The 16,684-nt window shown below is 43.4% G+C and overlaps 1 protein-coding gene across 1 annotated transcript; it reads left to right on the plus strand.

Moving 5' to 3' along the window:
- Nucleotides 1-10,237: 10,237 nt before the first annotated feature.
- LOC123094956 (guanosine nucleotide diphosphate dissociation inhibitor At5g09550) lies at nucleotides 10,238-13,475 on the plus strand. The gene is made up of 13 exons (XM_044516812.1): nucleotides 10,238-10,493; nucleotides 10,672-10,734; nucleotides 10,870-10,953; nucleotides 11,039-11,146; nucleotides 11,236-11,408; nucleotides 11,528-11,639; nucleotides 11,946-12,026; nucleotides 12,105-12,167; nucleotides 12,267-12,368; nucleotides 12,460-12,584; nucleotides 12,750-12,960; nucleotides 13,034-13,108; nucleotides 13,241-13,475. The coding sequence occupies exons 1-13, from the start codon at nucleotides 10,407-10,409 to the stop codon at nucleotides 13,298-13,300; spliced, it is 1,344 nt and encodes a 447-aa protein (XP_044372747.1). The 5' UTR covers nucleotides 10,238-10,406; the 3' UTR covers nucleotides 13,301-13,475.
- Nucleotides 13,476-16,684: the final 3,209 nt, after the last annotated feature.

Genomic DNA, 16,684 nt, shown 5'->3' on the forward strand with positions numbered 1-16,684 from the left:
ATTAGCGGTACAACTGCGGTGGCTTGCTTCCGCCCTAATCACCGGCGGAGCTACGGCAAGGCCGAGTCGGCCGTGGCCTACCCAACATTTTAGAATTTGTATATTGTTGTTTTACTCCTGAACCTTCCATAGGCCATTTCCTTCTTTTTAGCCCGTCCAACAATGGGCTTCAAGCTCTACCTCTGGCCCTCATGGTATTGTTGAATTATGTAATTCCAAGGTAGACGTATATACACGATATTCCTCACACCCGCTCTAAAATAATAATTTTCACACACGAAAAAGAACTAGAAAAAAGAGAGAAGTGACACCACAAAAATGTATTGTTCGCGTCTACCTGGACTTTTGATGGTCTCTTAAGGCATGGCCAATACATAGTCGAGGGTGATGCCTCGCGTGCCATGTAGGTTCGGATGTCAGAAAAAATAATAATTACTGAGGAAGCGGGATCCTCTGCGGGAGGCGGGTGCTTGGAGAGAAAGAATGTGGTCCGATGTAAAAAACTGAAAAAGTTGCAGAGAAGAGTTGATATGTACTACAGTCTTTAATTTTTATTGTTTTATGAGGCCCACTAATGATAACTTGCATTGAAGAAAAAAAATAGACGCCTAAAACATTTTTTTCTCACGAGGCATATGTATCCATACGTCACTATAGTTCATGCCCTTAAAAACTGGACAGCCAGAGATGTGGAGGTCCGTGGCCACATGCCGCGTTGAAGAAATAGACGCATAGCATCTGAAATGTGGACGTCACGATACACCAAGCATGTCCATCGCTCACTCGTATCATTGCCTCCCACAGCATTCGTGAGCTATCCCGACGGATCCACTGGCCCGCGGCGCACGGGCAGTATGTCGATGCAACCGCCCATCGTATGTGGCCGCCGATGAGGGGGAAAATGGCCGTTCACGTCACGCTGCGCCCCGAAGCCGCCTGTCCTCCCGTGGGCGGCGAAGAGTCTGTGGGAAGCTCAAGACGCACAGCCCGTCTCGCGGCCGCGCGTGCCTTTTCGCTTCGCCTCCTCCTCGTCGTTATCTCTCTCTGCCCACGTCCTACGATTTCCACGTGAATTAGCGGGCGGGCTTGGCTGGCGTGAGTGCGTGGGCGACCTTGGGCTTGCGGAGAGACAAAAACGAAAAAGAAGACGGCTCCGCTCCGGGACACAACCATGAATCCATGATTGATCTATTTTATATTGGGTGATAAGGTCTCGGCTCTCGGGCCAAATCTGGGAGGGCGACTTGTCTCCGAGTCCACGACGCCGGAGGCCGTATCTGAGAGAGGGCGCAAGTGATCAGTTAACGACCTCGTTAACGCTGTGTGCTTCGTCATATATGTGGCCGGGGTCGGAAAAGTTGGCAGCGAAAGTGGATGATTCAGGTTGCTCATGCGGCAGAATATACTATCGGCGGTGCCGCTACGTACTCGCCAGGAGGCGTCGCGTCCTTACCTGCCTTTTTCTCGTTCGATAAAAAGAAAATCAGATTTCACTGTTAAAGACATAACAACAAATAGGTTAGACTTTTTCTTTCCTCTCTCGCAAGCCGACTAGGGAAAGGCTTCCTCCCCTGATTTCCGCCGGCAAGCCCATAGATTCGTCTCTCCTCCACTCCGGCTAGTAGATAGGTAGGGTTTTAGTTCTTGCAGGGGCGACGTTTGGACGGATGGCGGCGCTTCTTCTCCGAGTCAGTCTTCCGGGCTACGATCCTCCTCAAATTTGTCCGCTGCGACGGATTAGACGGAGATCCGGCGTAGATTTCCTCGGGGCGGCGAGTTTAGGTTTCTCGTCATGCGTGCGCAAAGGTGATATTTGGTGTCAAATTCTTCAGATCGATTTAAGAATTCAACAACAATGACTGCGACTCCGGGACGCTGGTCCTTACAACGCGTGCACAAAGACTTCCCGGCTGTCATCAACAAGGTCAGTCTGACTCCGTTATGGTAGCGGCAACAGCAGCGCATCAGCGGCTCATTCCGACGGCGGCAATGTCGTTCAGTGGTCCATAGATGTCGATATATTTTTTATTATGTTTAAGGTGTTTTGTTTTTTCGATGAATCTTTATAATAGATCTGATCTTTAAAAAATAAACAGAGAAAAGTACCCTCAAAAAGCAGAGAAAAGACATCTAGATGCAACAGTAAAGAAACGAGAGGCTAAGACGCAATGTTTTGCCGGTCGCTACCGCATACACCGTTGACAGCAAAACAAGAGAAAGCAAAAGCGATCGCAGTATATGATTCCACACAAGCGTTCGGCGCCTCAGTGGCCATCGGATCTACTCTTTATCATACCGTCAGAACCCAACCTCCGTCTATTCCACTTTTTTGCAACTCGACCCCTGTTTCAGAAGGCTCGACCGCAACTCGGCCGCTGTTGCAAACTGACGCCACTTCGGTGACTCCAGTAGAGCACCTCTGTTGTCGGTCCACTCCCGCTAGCTCTCGAGCATGATCGTACCGGTGGTGGTGATTTACACGCCGACGAGGCCGGCTAGTAGGTCGAGGACAAGGATCGGCATGGGGCACAGATAACCCTGGGAGTGTTGCGTCCTCGTGCAGGAAGAAGAGGACACGACGCTCGCCGGATGATGGGAGAAAGAGGGTGCACGGACGACGGTGTGGGAGGGGGAGGAGTTCGGCGCGGCCTGTGAGAGGCTTACCACTTTATTGCAAGTCGATCGTGGCGGCTGACCGGATCAGCGAGGTGGCGGAGCGGACGAAAGCGATGCAGCCGACGTGGCGAAGGGCGGTGTCATCGTCGGAGAAGACGAACCTGGCGCTGAACGCGGTCACGAGCGGAATTGTTTGTTTAGGCCTGTTGCAATTGCATCAAGGCTCTTGTTGCAAAATGACCCCTGTTGCGGCCTTGTTAAAATCAGAAATGTTATTTGGCGAAAGTTCGCCATAGGACCAATCCCCGCAAACACAATGCTCGCTCATCACTTGGGCCGAAGAGGGTTTCATGAACACTTGCGCTCAAAACATCCACTATTAGGGATGGAGCCAGGATTCTAACATAGGAGGGGGGGTGGGGCAAGGTTTTCCGTGTTGTGATTGATTGGAAAAAATTTGTGTAGAGACGTTGTGGCTTAGGTTATTCACAGATTTCATCAAGAGAAGAAAACATGTTTTGGCTCTGAACTACTCCCTCCGTTCCTAGATGTAGGGTGTATAGTTTTTGGCACGGATATTAAAGAACGCACATGGAGGGATAATTTCACAAGTTTTGGGCGAGATTACACCTCACTAATTGACATGAGAAAATAGAGGAGATTGCCTAATATAAGGAAATGTAATCGAATCCATAAAAAAATTACCCAAACGAGTGGTGCAACGCAATACACCTTATATTTCGGGTTTTTTCTAAAAAAAACTATACACCTTATATCAAGGAACGGAGGGAGTATTAAATTTTTGCTAAAAGTTGCCATAAAAGAAATACAAAGGGTAATTCACATGCTAATGAACTAAATCTTTCTGCTGCTAGAAGGGATAAACAATGCAAAATCTTATCTCACGGGTCAGGACTTAGCAATATTTCATATTAACAATTTTATGTATACAGTTTGTGTTGTTCCAATCCTTTAGTTCCAAAGGTACAGATTAATCTAATCATAAAATATAAGCCAAGAATGAAGAGAAACGAGAATAACATAGTCTTACTTGCACCCCGCAAAAAAAAACATAGTCTTACTTGCCTCATCGCCGATCATGCTAGCTGTGCGGCCGGCCGGCCTGCCATGCATCCCCACAAGCTTTGGATCGCCTTGCCCCCTCCGACCGTCTAAATCTTGATTTAGGAATTGCACAGCGCTGAATACGGAACTGCCCTAGACGGCGGCTATACCTTAGCGATAGCATCAGACGCAAGTAAAAGGAAAGAAAACGAATGCTGCTTGATCGTCATTACGTAAAAACAAAATCCCCCCACCCCCACCTCCCACCCCCGCCGCCCCCCTTGGAATCGTCCCTGTCCAGTATGTATTTGAGTTTGAAAAATTCATTTGTAAAAAAAAATGAAAATCCTAACTTTTCTATTTTGAGAAAGAACACAAATCCCTTATAGTGGAGATTTTTTTTTCAGATTTGCCATGTGCATTTTATTATAGGTAGCATGGCAATCTTTTAAATTTAAACCATGATATATTTTTTCCAATACATGGCATTTTTGGTTTCTCACATGGCATTTTTATTACGAAGAGCAAGTCAATTAATAATTAATAACATGGTATTTTTATTAATAAGAGGATGATAGTTTTATTAGTAAGAGCATGTCATTTTAATAATTAATAACATGACATTTTTATTAATAAGACGATGGCAATTTTATTATCAAGAGCATGACATTTTAATAATTAATAACATGATATTTTTACTCATAAGATGATGGCATTTTAGTAGTCAATGACATGTCATTCTTATTTTTAAGATGATGGCACTTTTATTATTAATAGCATGGCATTTTAATAATTAATAACATGATATTTTTACTCATAAGATGATGGCATTTTAATAGTCAATGACATGTCATTCTTATTTTTAAGATGATGGCACTTTTATTATTAATAGCATGGCATTTTAATAGTCAATAACATGAAATTTTTAATTTTAAGAGGATATCATTTTTATTATTAAGAGGATGATTTTTTTAATTATTAGTAGAATGGAATTTTTATTTGTTATCGCATGGCAATCTTTTATTATTTTTTACCATGGAAATTTCTATGTGTGATTTTTTTACGTTTTTGGAAACAACATATAAAATCTAATTGCGGCTTATCCAAATAAAACATTTTCTATCTATGTGGGATGGCAATTTTTAAAGTTTAGCATGGTAATTTTGTTTATTCTATATCACACGACCTTCTTTTTGTTTTTGAGCATGCTCATTGTTGGGAAACATATGTAGTAGAATCCATGGATTGCAAGCGTGCAGTTTTCATGATTTGGCAGCGCTTCGCTGTCTAGAGCTAATAACCGCCGGGGAATTAGAGGGAGAATATTAAAACCACACTGAGTTTCTAATTACGAGCATTAGATCTAGCTCTAATTGGATGAACTAGAACTAGAGGAGGCTCGAAAACTTGTGTCTCTCAAAGGCCACATCCTCGAGTATATACAGGTTGAAGGAGAGGAGAGGGGTGCCACATTGGGGGGAGGTCCACCCCCTTGCGCCGGCCATAGGAGGGGGAGTCCCCCTCCAATTCGGCCTCCCCTTCCTTCTCCAAGAAGAAAAGGGGGTGTGACCTCCTATTGGGCCCATGTGGCCACATATAGTTTCCACTACTTGGTCTTTTAAGACCCGTTGATATTTAATTAAATATAAAAGCCTTCTACATATTATTAGAGCCTTTCATTATTAATTTAACATCTATAAAACATTTTCAACTTATATATATCATTGATAGGTATTACCCGGTAAACTCTGTTACCCTTCTCGTGACCCCGAAACGCTTCCGGTTCCCCCCAAAATTATTTTGAATATTAATGAAACAATTTCATAAATATTTCCTCATAAATCTTACTCCAATAATACTCAGCAAATCATGATTACCTTAAGGTTGTGACCCTGTAGGTTCGGCAAAACATAGACATGACAAAACCCCTTTCGTTTAGTGACCGATAGCGGAACCATGGGCATCCATATCGATCCCTATGAATGCACAAATGGCATTCGAGTGAAGCTTTGGTTATCATGTGCTATTACCTTTGCTTCGCAATACTTTACTAAACCTGAGGTGAGATATATTGGTATCATCTTGAGTCATTCTCACGCTCACCATATCGGTCTCCTTGTTACCGGTTTTGTTCTTCTTTCTCATTGACATGTTTTGACATCCCCGTGGCCTAGTCACCTATGTATGGCTAGGAGATGATGGGTCTCATCACACCGAGAGGGCCCTAAGAATGTCTCTCCATCGCCGGAGAAGCAAATCCCACTTAGTGCTACCTCTTGAGCATGCATTGGTTTTCCCTTGAAGAGGAAAGGGTGATGCAGCAAAGTAGCGTAAGTATGTCTCTCAGTTTTTTAGAACCAAGTATCAATCTAGTAGGAGACTACACGCAAATCGCCTAGTACCTGCACAAACAATCAAGAATCTTGCAACCAACGCGATAAAGAGGTTGTCAATCCCTTCACAGCCACTTGCAAAAGTGAGATCTGATAAAGATAATAAGATAAATATTTTTTTGTATAGATTGGAAAGTAAAGATTGCAAAATAAACGATGACAAAAATAGTAAGTTGATAGGAAAATAATATGATGTAAAATAGACCCGGGGCCATGGGTTTCACTAGTGGCTTCTCTCAAGATAACATATATTACGGTGGGTGAACAAATTACTGTCGAGCAATTGATAGAAAAGCGCATAGTTATGAGAATATATCTAGGCATGATCATGGACATAGGCATCACGTCCGTGTCAAGTAGACCGAAACGATTCTGCATCTACTACTATTACTCCACACATCGACCGCTCTCCAACATGCATCTAGAGTATTAAGTTCATAAGAATGGAGTAACGCATTAGGCAAGATGACATGATGTAGAGTGCTCAAGCAATATGATATAAACCCCATCTTCTTATCCTCGATGGCAACAATATAATACGTGCCTTGCTGCCCCTGTTGTCACTGGGAAAGGACATCGCAAGATTGAACCCAAAGCTAAGCACTTCTCCCATTGCAAGAAAGATCAATCTAGTAGGCCAAACCAAACTGATAATTTGAAGAGACTTGCAAAGATATTAAATCATGCATGTAAGAACTCAGAGAAGAATCAAATATTGTTCATAGATAATCTTGATCATAAACCCACAATCCATCGGATCTTGATAAACACATCGCAAAAAGAATTACATCGAATAGATCTCCAAGAAGATCGAGGAGAACTTTGTATTGAGATCCAAAGAGAGAGAAGAAGCCATCTAGCTAATAACTATGGACCCGAAGGTCTGTGGTAAACTACTCACACATCATCGGAGAGGCTATGGTGTCGATGTAGAAGCCCTCCATGATCGAATCCCCCTCCGGCGGAGCGCCGGAAAAGGCCCCAAGATGGGATCTCACGGGTACAGAAGGTTGCGGCGGTGGAAAAGGTGTTTCGTGGCTCTCCCCGGTGGTTTAAGGGTATAAGAGTATATATAGGCGAAAGAAGTAGGTCGGTGGAGCTGTGAGGGGCCCACGAGGGTGGGGGCGCGCCTACCCCCCTGGACGCGCCCTCCTACCTCGTGGCCGCCTTGTGGCTTCCTTGACCTCCACTCCAAGTCTCCTGAATTGCGTTTGTTCCAAAAAAGATCCTCGCGAAGGTTTCATTCCATTTGCATTCCGTTTGATATTCATTTTCTGCGAAACACTGAAATAGGAAAAAAAACAGCAATTTGCACTCGGCCTTTGGTTAATAGGTTAGTCCAAAAACAATATAAAAAGGTATATTAAATTCCATTAAACATCCAAAACAGATAATATAATAGCATGGAACAATAAAAAATTATAGATACATTGGAGACGTATCACTCAGCTATCTAGCCTCTTGTCAAACTTTTCGATGAACCTGTAAGTTGTCGCTATAATCACCATGTTAGAGATTTGAGCAACCCCAAAATCCATCATACGGTAAGAAGAGACTACAATACTCCCCTGGTCTAAGGAACTAAATCACATGTCAACTATCTGTGTTATAACAATTGACTTGTGACGATAATATCTCAAAGTATAACAAATAAGTTTGGGTTGATTCAACATGATCTTTCTTCCAACATCATATTCTCAAAGTTGTTTTAGGACTATCATTACTCTTAACGATATCTTAAGATCCGGAAAACATGATCACCAACAACACTTGAGCTAGTCTTAGAGGCGAGACTAGGAATCATATTTTGTCGTTTATCATTTCACACGTGCATATGGGTTTTCCAATGAGTCACACATTCCATGATCATAACAGCTATAGCATAGAATATAAACTCTTAATTATAAACATGGAAATATGATAATACCATATTATTGCCTCTAGGGCATTCCAACAGACTCCCACTTGCACCAGAGTCAATAATCTAGTTACGTAGCTTCTTTAACACCTATGGCTATCCGGTGTTGCTCATATTTTGCTTGTGGTAGAGGCTTCATCATCCGATCTGACATTCAAATATGTGTGAATCTTGAGTACTTCCACAAATCCCTTATCGACATACTCCCGGATACTATCATACTTGCATTCGATATGCCTGGTCTTTATGCGGGATCTTGGTTACTTTGCTTGAGCAACGACATCACTATTATCACAATAGAGTGTCATTGGGTTTATCACACTTGGGACCACACCAACTTCTTCAAGAGACTTCTTGATCCAGACTGCCTCCTTCGAAGCTTCTGAAGCTGTAATATAATATGTTTCGGTGGTAGAATCCACAACAGTGTTCTGCTTGAAACTCTTCCAAACCACTGCCCACCATGGAGGGTGAAAACATAGCCCGATTGAGATTTATAGTCATCTATATCAGCCATGAAGCCAACATCAGTGTAACCATTTACAACGAGCTCTTCATCTCCTCCATAGACAAGGAGCATGTCCTTTTTCCTCCTGAGGTGCTTAAGAATATTTTTAATAGCTTCTCAGTGAGCCACTCCAGGTTCACTTTGGTACCTGCTACTAAGACTTAGCGCATAAGAGACAACTTGTCTTGTAAATATCATAGCATACACGATGCACTAAAGTATTTTGCTCTATTTTGTGAGGCTTCACTTGTGTCAAGTATAACCGTTTTTCGTCATGGAAAATACCCCGGCGACGTTTTCCGGCCGTCACCCCCACCATCACCGAAGCTTCCAGGGTGTCCTTTATTCCCCCTTTCGCTTTTTATTTTTAATCTACTTTTCTAGTTTTCATTTTATCATATTTTAAAAAAAACATGTTTTTTTAAATTTCCCAACATATTTTTGAATTTTTTTAATTCATATTTTTCTCTAATTTATGAATACATTTAAAATTGGCAAACAATTTTGAAATTCACGGTAGTTTAAAATTTTGCAATCATTTTTCAAATTTATGAACCTTTATCAAAACCGTCGAAAATAGAGAAACTTTTCAAACTCATGAACATCTTTAAATTTACGAACATTTTTTAATTTGTGAAGATATTTATAATCCAAGAATGTTGTTTCAAATTCATATAAATTTTTAAATCCACTATAGATTTTCATATTTGTGAATATTTATAAAATTGATATTTAAGCAACCAAAAAAATCAATAGAAAATAATAGGTGTGCCCTCATTTGCTAGTGGCTGCTTGCAAAAGAAAATAATAGGTGTGCCCTCATTTGCTAGTGGCTGCTTGCACTCGCTGGGCCAAGCCTATGTAGGGTAGCGTGTGAGTGACGCGAGCTTAGAGCTCGGTACGTTACATAACTACTCCACAAACCCCTCAAAAAAAAAAACTACTCCACAAGGGATATACAGTATCCTCGTCTTGCCTCTCGCACATGGTGCGCGCACGCCCTAGTGGGCCGGACATTCTGTGATGGTTTTCATTGGCTTTCTTTCAGTTTTCTTTCTTTTTTTGTATTCTCTGTTTTGTTTATTCTTTCCAGAATACTGTATTGAATTTACCTAAATTACTCATGCAACACTTTCTGTATATAGTTTGAACATTTTTTATATGTACGTTAAATATTCTCCAAATGCACGTTGAATAATTTCCCAAATACATGTTGCACATTTCGTAAAATGCACATTGAACATTTTTGTAATAAATAATGAAAATTTCTCAAAAATTGCATGACCTTTTTTTAAACGTGAAAACTTGTTTCTATATGGTTATAAAGTGTTTCTATATGGTTATACATATTTTTAAAATGCGAAAAACTTCTTCTTAAATGGGCACAAAGCATTTTTTAATATTGGGCGAACATTTCGTAAGACTTTTTTTAAGTACCATTTACCTTTTTAAGACATGTGAACATTTCGTTTGTGTTGTGAACATTTTGTTAACGTCGCAGAGACATTTTTATACGTTATGAAAGTTTTAGAAATATACGGATCCTCAAAAAAAAAAGTTTTAGAAATATACGATGAAAAGGGAGCGCTGGGCCCAGGCCTTTGGCGTACAATACGGTGGCCCACGCCACCTCGCGAGAGAGAACGACGGAGAGCACGGCGCGCCACGCGTCGAGCTCGCCGGGCGCTGCGACCTGCAACCGCGCGCCTCGACGGCATCTCCGCGGGGAGCCGCGACCGATGGATGCGGTGCCTGTGCGAACGCGCGCGCTTGTCGGGCTCCTCCCATATATACGCACGGCGAGCCGGGAAGGGAGAGATAACCTGCGAGGGGTGGAGGAGGCTCACCGCCGCGAGAGGAAGATCCGGTACCGGTAGATCGGAGAAGAAGGGTTTGTTCGGGAGCGATGGATGAGGAGTACGACGTGATCGTGCTGGGGACGGGGCTCAAGGAGTGCATCCTCAGTGGCATCCTCTCCGTCGATGGCCTCAAGGTGAGCACTGAGTTCCCTTCTGATTTTGCGTATCATCACATGGAAATGTTGCTGGATACATCATCACCAATTGTTCACGAAGGGCAACATTATCTTAAGCTATCATTTCTCTTTTGACAAAAGTTACAATGCATAACTCTGAAGCCATTATCTTTCTTTGTACCTTGTGTACGCACAGGTTCTTCACATGGACAGGAATGACTACTACGGTGGAGAATCTACATCCCTGAATCTGGCCAAGGTGCGCTATTTAACGCAACCCCTGCAAACACCATATGTATCACAATGTTCTCCAAAATACAAAAAAAAAAGGATCTCAAAATTCTCGTGAATCTTCAGTTATGTTGTCTTACGTTTCGTTCCGTTCGCTTGATAGATCTGGAAGAGATTCAAAGGCAGCGACACCACTCCAGAACATCTGGGTATCAGCAAGGAGTACAATGTCGACATGGTGCCCAAGGTCTGTAGGCGCTTGTAAACTCAGTTCATTTGTCTTTCCTGTGCTTCTGTTGTTATGCGGTTCACCGTAAAATGTGACTTTGCAGTTCATGATGGCCAACGGTGCATTGGTCCGTGTTTTGATCCGCACGAGCGTGACAAAGTATCTGAACTTCAAGGCCGTCGATGGCAGCTTCGTGTACAACAACGGGAAGGTATGGATCTGATATTTGACGCGATACTACTGTTAAACATTTATACACCATGTTCTTATTCACATTTCCTTCTTTGGTAATGCTGATAGATCCACAAAGTCCCTGCGACAGATGTTGAAGCCTTGAAATCTAACCTAATGGGCCTGTTTGAAAAGCGCCGCGCTAGGAAGTTCTTCATTTATGTTCAGGACTACGAAGAGGATGACGCGAAATCACACGAAGGCCTAGATCTGCACAAAGTCACGACGAGGGAACTTATCTCGTAAGTTGCTTTGGCTTGTGTTATATTCTGGTTGCTGCTCAATAATCAAAAAGTAGAAAACCAAGTTGCATTTCGCGACCATTTCCTAATGCAAAGTCGACAATGTTTGCTTGGGTCAGCAAATATGGACTGGAGGATGACACAGTTGACTTTATTGGTCATGCATTGGCACTTCACCGGGATGACAACTATCTCGATGAGCCTGCACTTGACACTGTCAAGAGAATGAAGGTACTATATTCCCACCAACTAAACAAAACAAGTCTGTTGGAGTCAGCACCTTAGCCAACTATTTTTTGTTTTAAAAAAGAGAAGATCCTAAGGCGTATTCTTGGAAGACGGATTACAGAAAGGACATATACTGCACATCTTTTTTCCTTGACATATGCTGTAAGAGCATAGTTTTCAGCTAAAGATATAAAATGGGTGAAACAAACAACATGAAGCCATGACAGATAATTTGACAATAAATACATTGGGGTTTGCGGAGGAAAAGAGAATTAACATCTGATCGCCACATTGGTCTTCTTTCAATAGCTTTATGCGGAATCATTGGCACGCTTCCAAGGTGGATCACCTTATATCTACCCCTTGTATGGGCTAGGAGAGCTCCCTCAGGTATATGACCACGCCAATTTACCCTTAATTGATAGAAATTTCAGCTTCATTCAACTGAAATTGAGAACATTATACTAGGCCTTTGCTCGTCTGAGCGCTGTTTATGGTGGCACATACATGCTCAACAAACCAGAATGCAAGGTAACTGTTTTATCCATTTTCAGACAGTTCACCACTCAACAGTGCTGCAATGCTACTTTCTAAATCTTCAGTCAAACTTAAATTTGGAACTGTTTGCAGGTTGAGTTCGATGAGAGTGGTAAAGCATTTGGTGTGACATCCGAAGGGGAGACCGCGAAATGCAAGAAGGTTGTCTGTGATCCCTCATACTTGCCTGACAAGGTATATATACATCTGTGGCTCGCAAACCAGTAAATTTCAGATTCAGGCTTGTGGTATGATATGACCTTGAAATCCTTCAAACAATGTACAGGTGAAGAAGGTTGGAAGGGTGGCGCGTGCCATATGCATAATGAAGCATCCAATTCCTGACACCAAAGATTCTCACTCCGTGCAGATTATCCTCCCAAAGAAACAGCTGAAGCGCAAATCAGACATGTAAGTAATTTTAAAACGAAAGCAAACCATCGAACCTTAAAACAATCTTAGTTAGATAAGGAGTACTGTTCTTCAGTTGGTTTTAGCTGTTATGATTGCTTTCAAACATGAGCTGTCTTGTTTAGTTAAAGCACAATAGCAGTACCTGACACAATTATTTTGCAGGTACGTGTTCTGTTGTTCGTACGCTCACAACGTTGCGCCGAAAGGCAAGTTCATCGCCTTTGTGTCGACTGAAGCTGAGACCGACAAGCCCGAGATCGAGCTGAAACCGGGGATCGACCTGCTCGGCCCAGTGGAGGAGACATTCTTCGACATGTACGATCGATTCGAGCCTGTTAACGCTGCTGAGGAGGACAACTGCTTCTTGACAACTGTAAGTTGAAGCAACCATAGTTTACTCACTCCACAACATTGCAGGATTGTTCTTAATTCGTTGTTTTTTACAGAGCTACGACGCGACCACCCATTTTGAGACAACGGTGAAGGATGTGCTCGCCTTGTACAGCAAGATCACTGGAAAGGTAATTGTGCTAGCTCTTTTTTTCTTCCTTTCTTTCAAAACGTCAATATTTTCAATACTGAATAATAGCCGATTAAAAGACCAAAGGAAGATCTGAATGGAAAACTCAACAATTTGCTCTGTTACAATGCAGGAACTTGATCTTTCTGTGGATCTGAATGCTGCCAGTGCCGGTGAAAATGATGCCGCTTGAACATCTGTTGCTAGTAGATAATTTCAGTTTTCTTTCTTTCTTTATCCATCGATTCGTTCATAGATGGATCGGTTCCATTCTATCCATTTCTTGCTTTTGGGCTTCCATTTGTCCTTCCTATACAAAGTGTAGTACCATGGATTTATATACGTCGAATAATCTCTGCATTTCTTCACTAGCGTGAACCTGTGAGTGGGAATTGCATTGTTCATCTATGCTCATTCTGAACAAATCTCTTGTGTTACTACTGCTGAACATCGCGAAAGGATCCGTAAAAAAAAAACATCGCCGTGGCCCTAGGATAAGGGGAAGAAGGGCACGACTCTCGGATATACTCCCTCCGTTCCGAATTACTTGTCTTGGATTTGTCTAGATACGGATGTATCTAGCACTAAAATGAGTCTAGATACATCCGTATCTAGACAAATCTAAGACAAGTAATTCGGAACGGAGGGAGTATAATAGTGGGGGTTCGAGATTTGGACAGAGAGAATAGATATTCCGGTGTCCATCTACCTATTGTCCTGATGACAGTAGGATAAATTAAGTGCACGATGTTGCCGGCCTTCCACGCCTTCCAACTTTTTCAATGAGCAGAACCAAAATTAATTCAGCATAGCGCAGACGCGACAGAGGAAAACGGAGAACGCATTGGGTTTTCAAATAATTCAGGCCTGTGGTTGGTGACCCTGATAATAATTCAGCATGTTACCCATAGTGGTTAACTAAAACTTGCCTCATAAACTGCTTTATCCAGGCCATACAGAAAACGGCGTGGGCTCCATCATAGATTGAAGGAAAAGGATCAAAGGTTCAAAGGCTAACGGCCTTTATCATGGTGCTATTAGCAGCAGTACAGCACCGTCATGGACCAAATCATTTCACTTGCCATCCTCAAGCTGCGCACTGGGCTGGACTGGAGTAGCGTCTTGAAATGACACCCATATCGTATCATGGTAGCAGATATCCTTTTTCGTTGGAACCAATCTAATTAGGCCAGAAAGTGGCGGCAAAAGAAAATGCTGCCTCTTTCGTAGGTTTGGTGAAAAGTAGTGCTTTTAAGAAATGTAAACAGATTTCTTAACAAAAATAAATTACAGGCTTAGGGCATCTCCAAGGCGGACCCGCAACCGTCCGGACCGCGGAAGCCATCCAACGTCGACCTGTGTCGGTCCGCGGGGCGGACCGGACGTGATTTCTCCCGCAAATTGGAGACAAAGTAGGGGAGGTCTGCGGGAGTCCGAAGACCCGAAAACGTAGGATTCCGACACCCTCGGCCCACCCAATCCCCCATCCCGGTCCCATTTTCTTCTACTCTGACCCTTCTCCCCCTTGTTTTGCATCCGCGCCCTCCACCTCCGCCGTCATTGTTGTTCGTCTCTGGCCGCCATAGATGCATTGTCGGACGTCCGCAATCAGCACCGACGCGCCCGCTAGCCGTTCCAACGGAGCTTTCCACCCTGGAGCCGTTTGTACCCAGGTACACTCCGCCCCCTATCGACGACCTCCATGGCGGACACTACGCCCAGCAGGTGTTTGGTCAAATGCCATTCAGCTTATTTTCAAATGCCACATCGTTTTTTAGAGTATAAAGGATGGTGAGCTACTCGACCATGAAGGATGAGTTGTCATGCGATGCGTGGCTGGCCGTATCCACGGATTTCATAGGCAGGAGTAAAGGGGAGCCCTTCTGGGAGCAAGTGCATGAAAAGTTTCAAGCACCAAAGCACATTGCGCGTTATGACATGTACATCATTCAACTATGCAATGTGGGGTCGTTGTCGTATCGTTGGCATGCTATCCAAGTCAGCGTCATCAAGTTTTGCAACTTGGTTAGTCAGCTCGAGGCAAGGTGGCCATTGCACATGGACATGGAGGAGATGGTAAGTTTTACTTCCTCTTGCTCAACTTGTTGATTGATTCATCCACTCAACATTGGTCCACACATTATATGTAGTCCGCACGTGCTGTCGTGGTGTAACACAGGACAAACGGGCGTCCATTCACGTGCACACACTGTTGGATGATTTGTGCTATTTTCTATCCGAACTTTGATGAATATTGGTCGCTTCCCTTGAATTTCGTCCGGTTAGTTAAAATGTGGTTTGAAATGTATGCGGCTAGCATTGGATGACGTCCTCCCGCATCCATGTTCGCGGACTGGCCCCCCTGTCCGCGGACGGATGTGAGAGGATTTTTGCGGGTTGCCGTTGGAGATGCCCTTAGTACTAGTTTTGATTATAGTTAGCAGGCACACCAAGCAAGGAGTTGAATTGTGTAGGAGTAGTAATGAACTAAGAGCATCTCCAGCCGTGGGCGCCGTCCCAGGCCGTTTTTGGTGGTAGATAGTGCGGCTTGGGAGGGTGGTGCCGACGCTAATTTCGTCGTGGGGGCGCCGGTTCCTAGCCGCGTCCCCAACTTCGCTCCCCAAACAGCGATTTTCGGCGCTAAAACTGACACAAATGTACACACAACATAATTTTGATCACATAGTTCGCCATAAAAATCAATACAAAACAAATAGTTCAACAAAGCAAGTTCATAATGTAACAAGTTTTGAAAATAAATTAAAACACATCAAACTATATGTTGCCCTTGAGCCTCCACAGGTGTTCCACCAGATCGTGTTCCAGTTCTTGATGCACCTGTGGGTCCCGGGTCTCTTTGTGCATAGCAAAGAAGGCGTCCCATGATGCCGACACCTGCTGATCAATAGCTACAAGAGGACCCTGTCTGAAATATGGTTTAGTTTCAATCACTGGATCCTCCTGCTCGCTCTCAATGATTATATTGTGCAAGATCACGCATGCATTCATCACCTTCCACATCTGAATTTTCGACCAGGTCAGAGTAGGGTACTGGATAACAGCAAATCGAGCTTGGAGCACACCAAATGCCCACTCGACATCCTTCCTGCAAACCTCCTGGCACCGAGCAAACCAAGATTTCTTGCCCACAATGGGGTTTGAGATAGTGTTCACAAATGTTGACCATCTTGGATAGATGCCATCTGCTAGGTAGTATTCCTTGTTGTAGTAGCGCCCATTGGTCTCGAAGTTCACCGAGGGAGCATGACCTTCAACAAGCTTGGCGAAGATATTCGAACACTGCATGACGTTGATGTCATTGTGAGTCCTGCCATGCCAAAGAAGGAGTGCCAAATTCAGAGATGTTGTGTAGCCACTGCCTCAAGTATCACACTGCAAGCTCCCTTTGTGCCTTTTGTATATCCCCTGCCATGCAAATGGACGGTTCTTCCATACCCAATGCATGCAACCGATGCTTCCAAACATCCCAGGGAATCCTCTTGCTTCATTCATGGCTAGGATCCGAGCAGTGTCTTCACATTGGGTGATCGCAAGTACTTTGGTCCAAACACTGCCA

The sequence above is a fragment of the Triticum aestivum genome, chromosome 4B (assembly GCF_018294505.1).
Source record: "Triticum aestivum cultivar Chinese Spring chromosome 4B, IWGSC CS RefSeq v2.1, whole genome shotgun sequence".
Taxonomy (NCBI): Eukaryota; Viridiplantae; Streptophyta; class Magnoliopsida; order Poales; family Poaceae; genus Triticum; species Triticum aestivum.

What these genes read in the sequence shown, in the direction of transcription:
- LOC123094956 (XM_044516812.1), top strand. Translation starts at nt 10,407, where the DNA reads ATGGATGAGGAGTACGACGTGATCGTGCTGGGGACGGGGCTCAAGGAG. An exon ending in TCTCCGTCGATGGCCTCAAG is followed by an intron (nt 10,494 to 10,671) that starts GTGAGCACTGAG and finishes GTGTACGCACAG; the next exon opens with GTTCTTCACATGGACAGGAA. An exon ending in CCTCATACTTGCCTGACAAG is followed by an intron (nt 12,369 to 12,459) that starts GTATATATACAT and finishes AACAATGTACAG; the next exon opens with GTGAAGAAGGTTGGAAGGGT.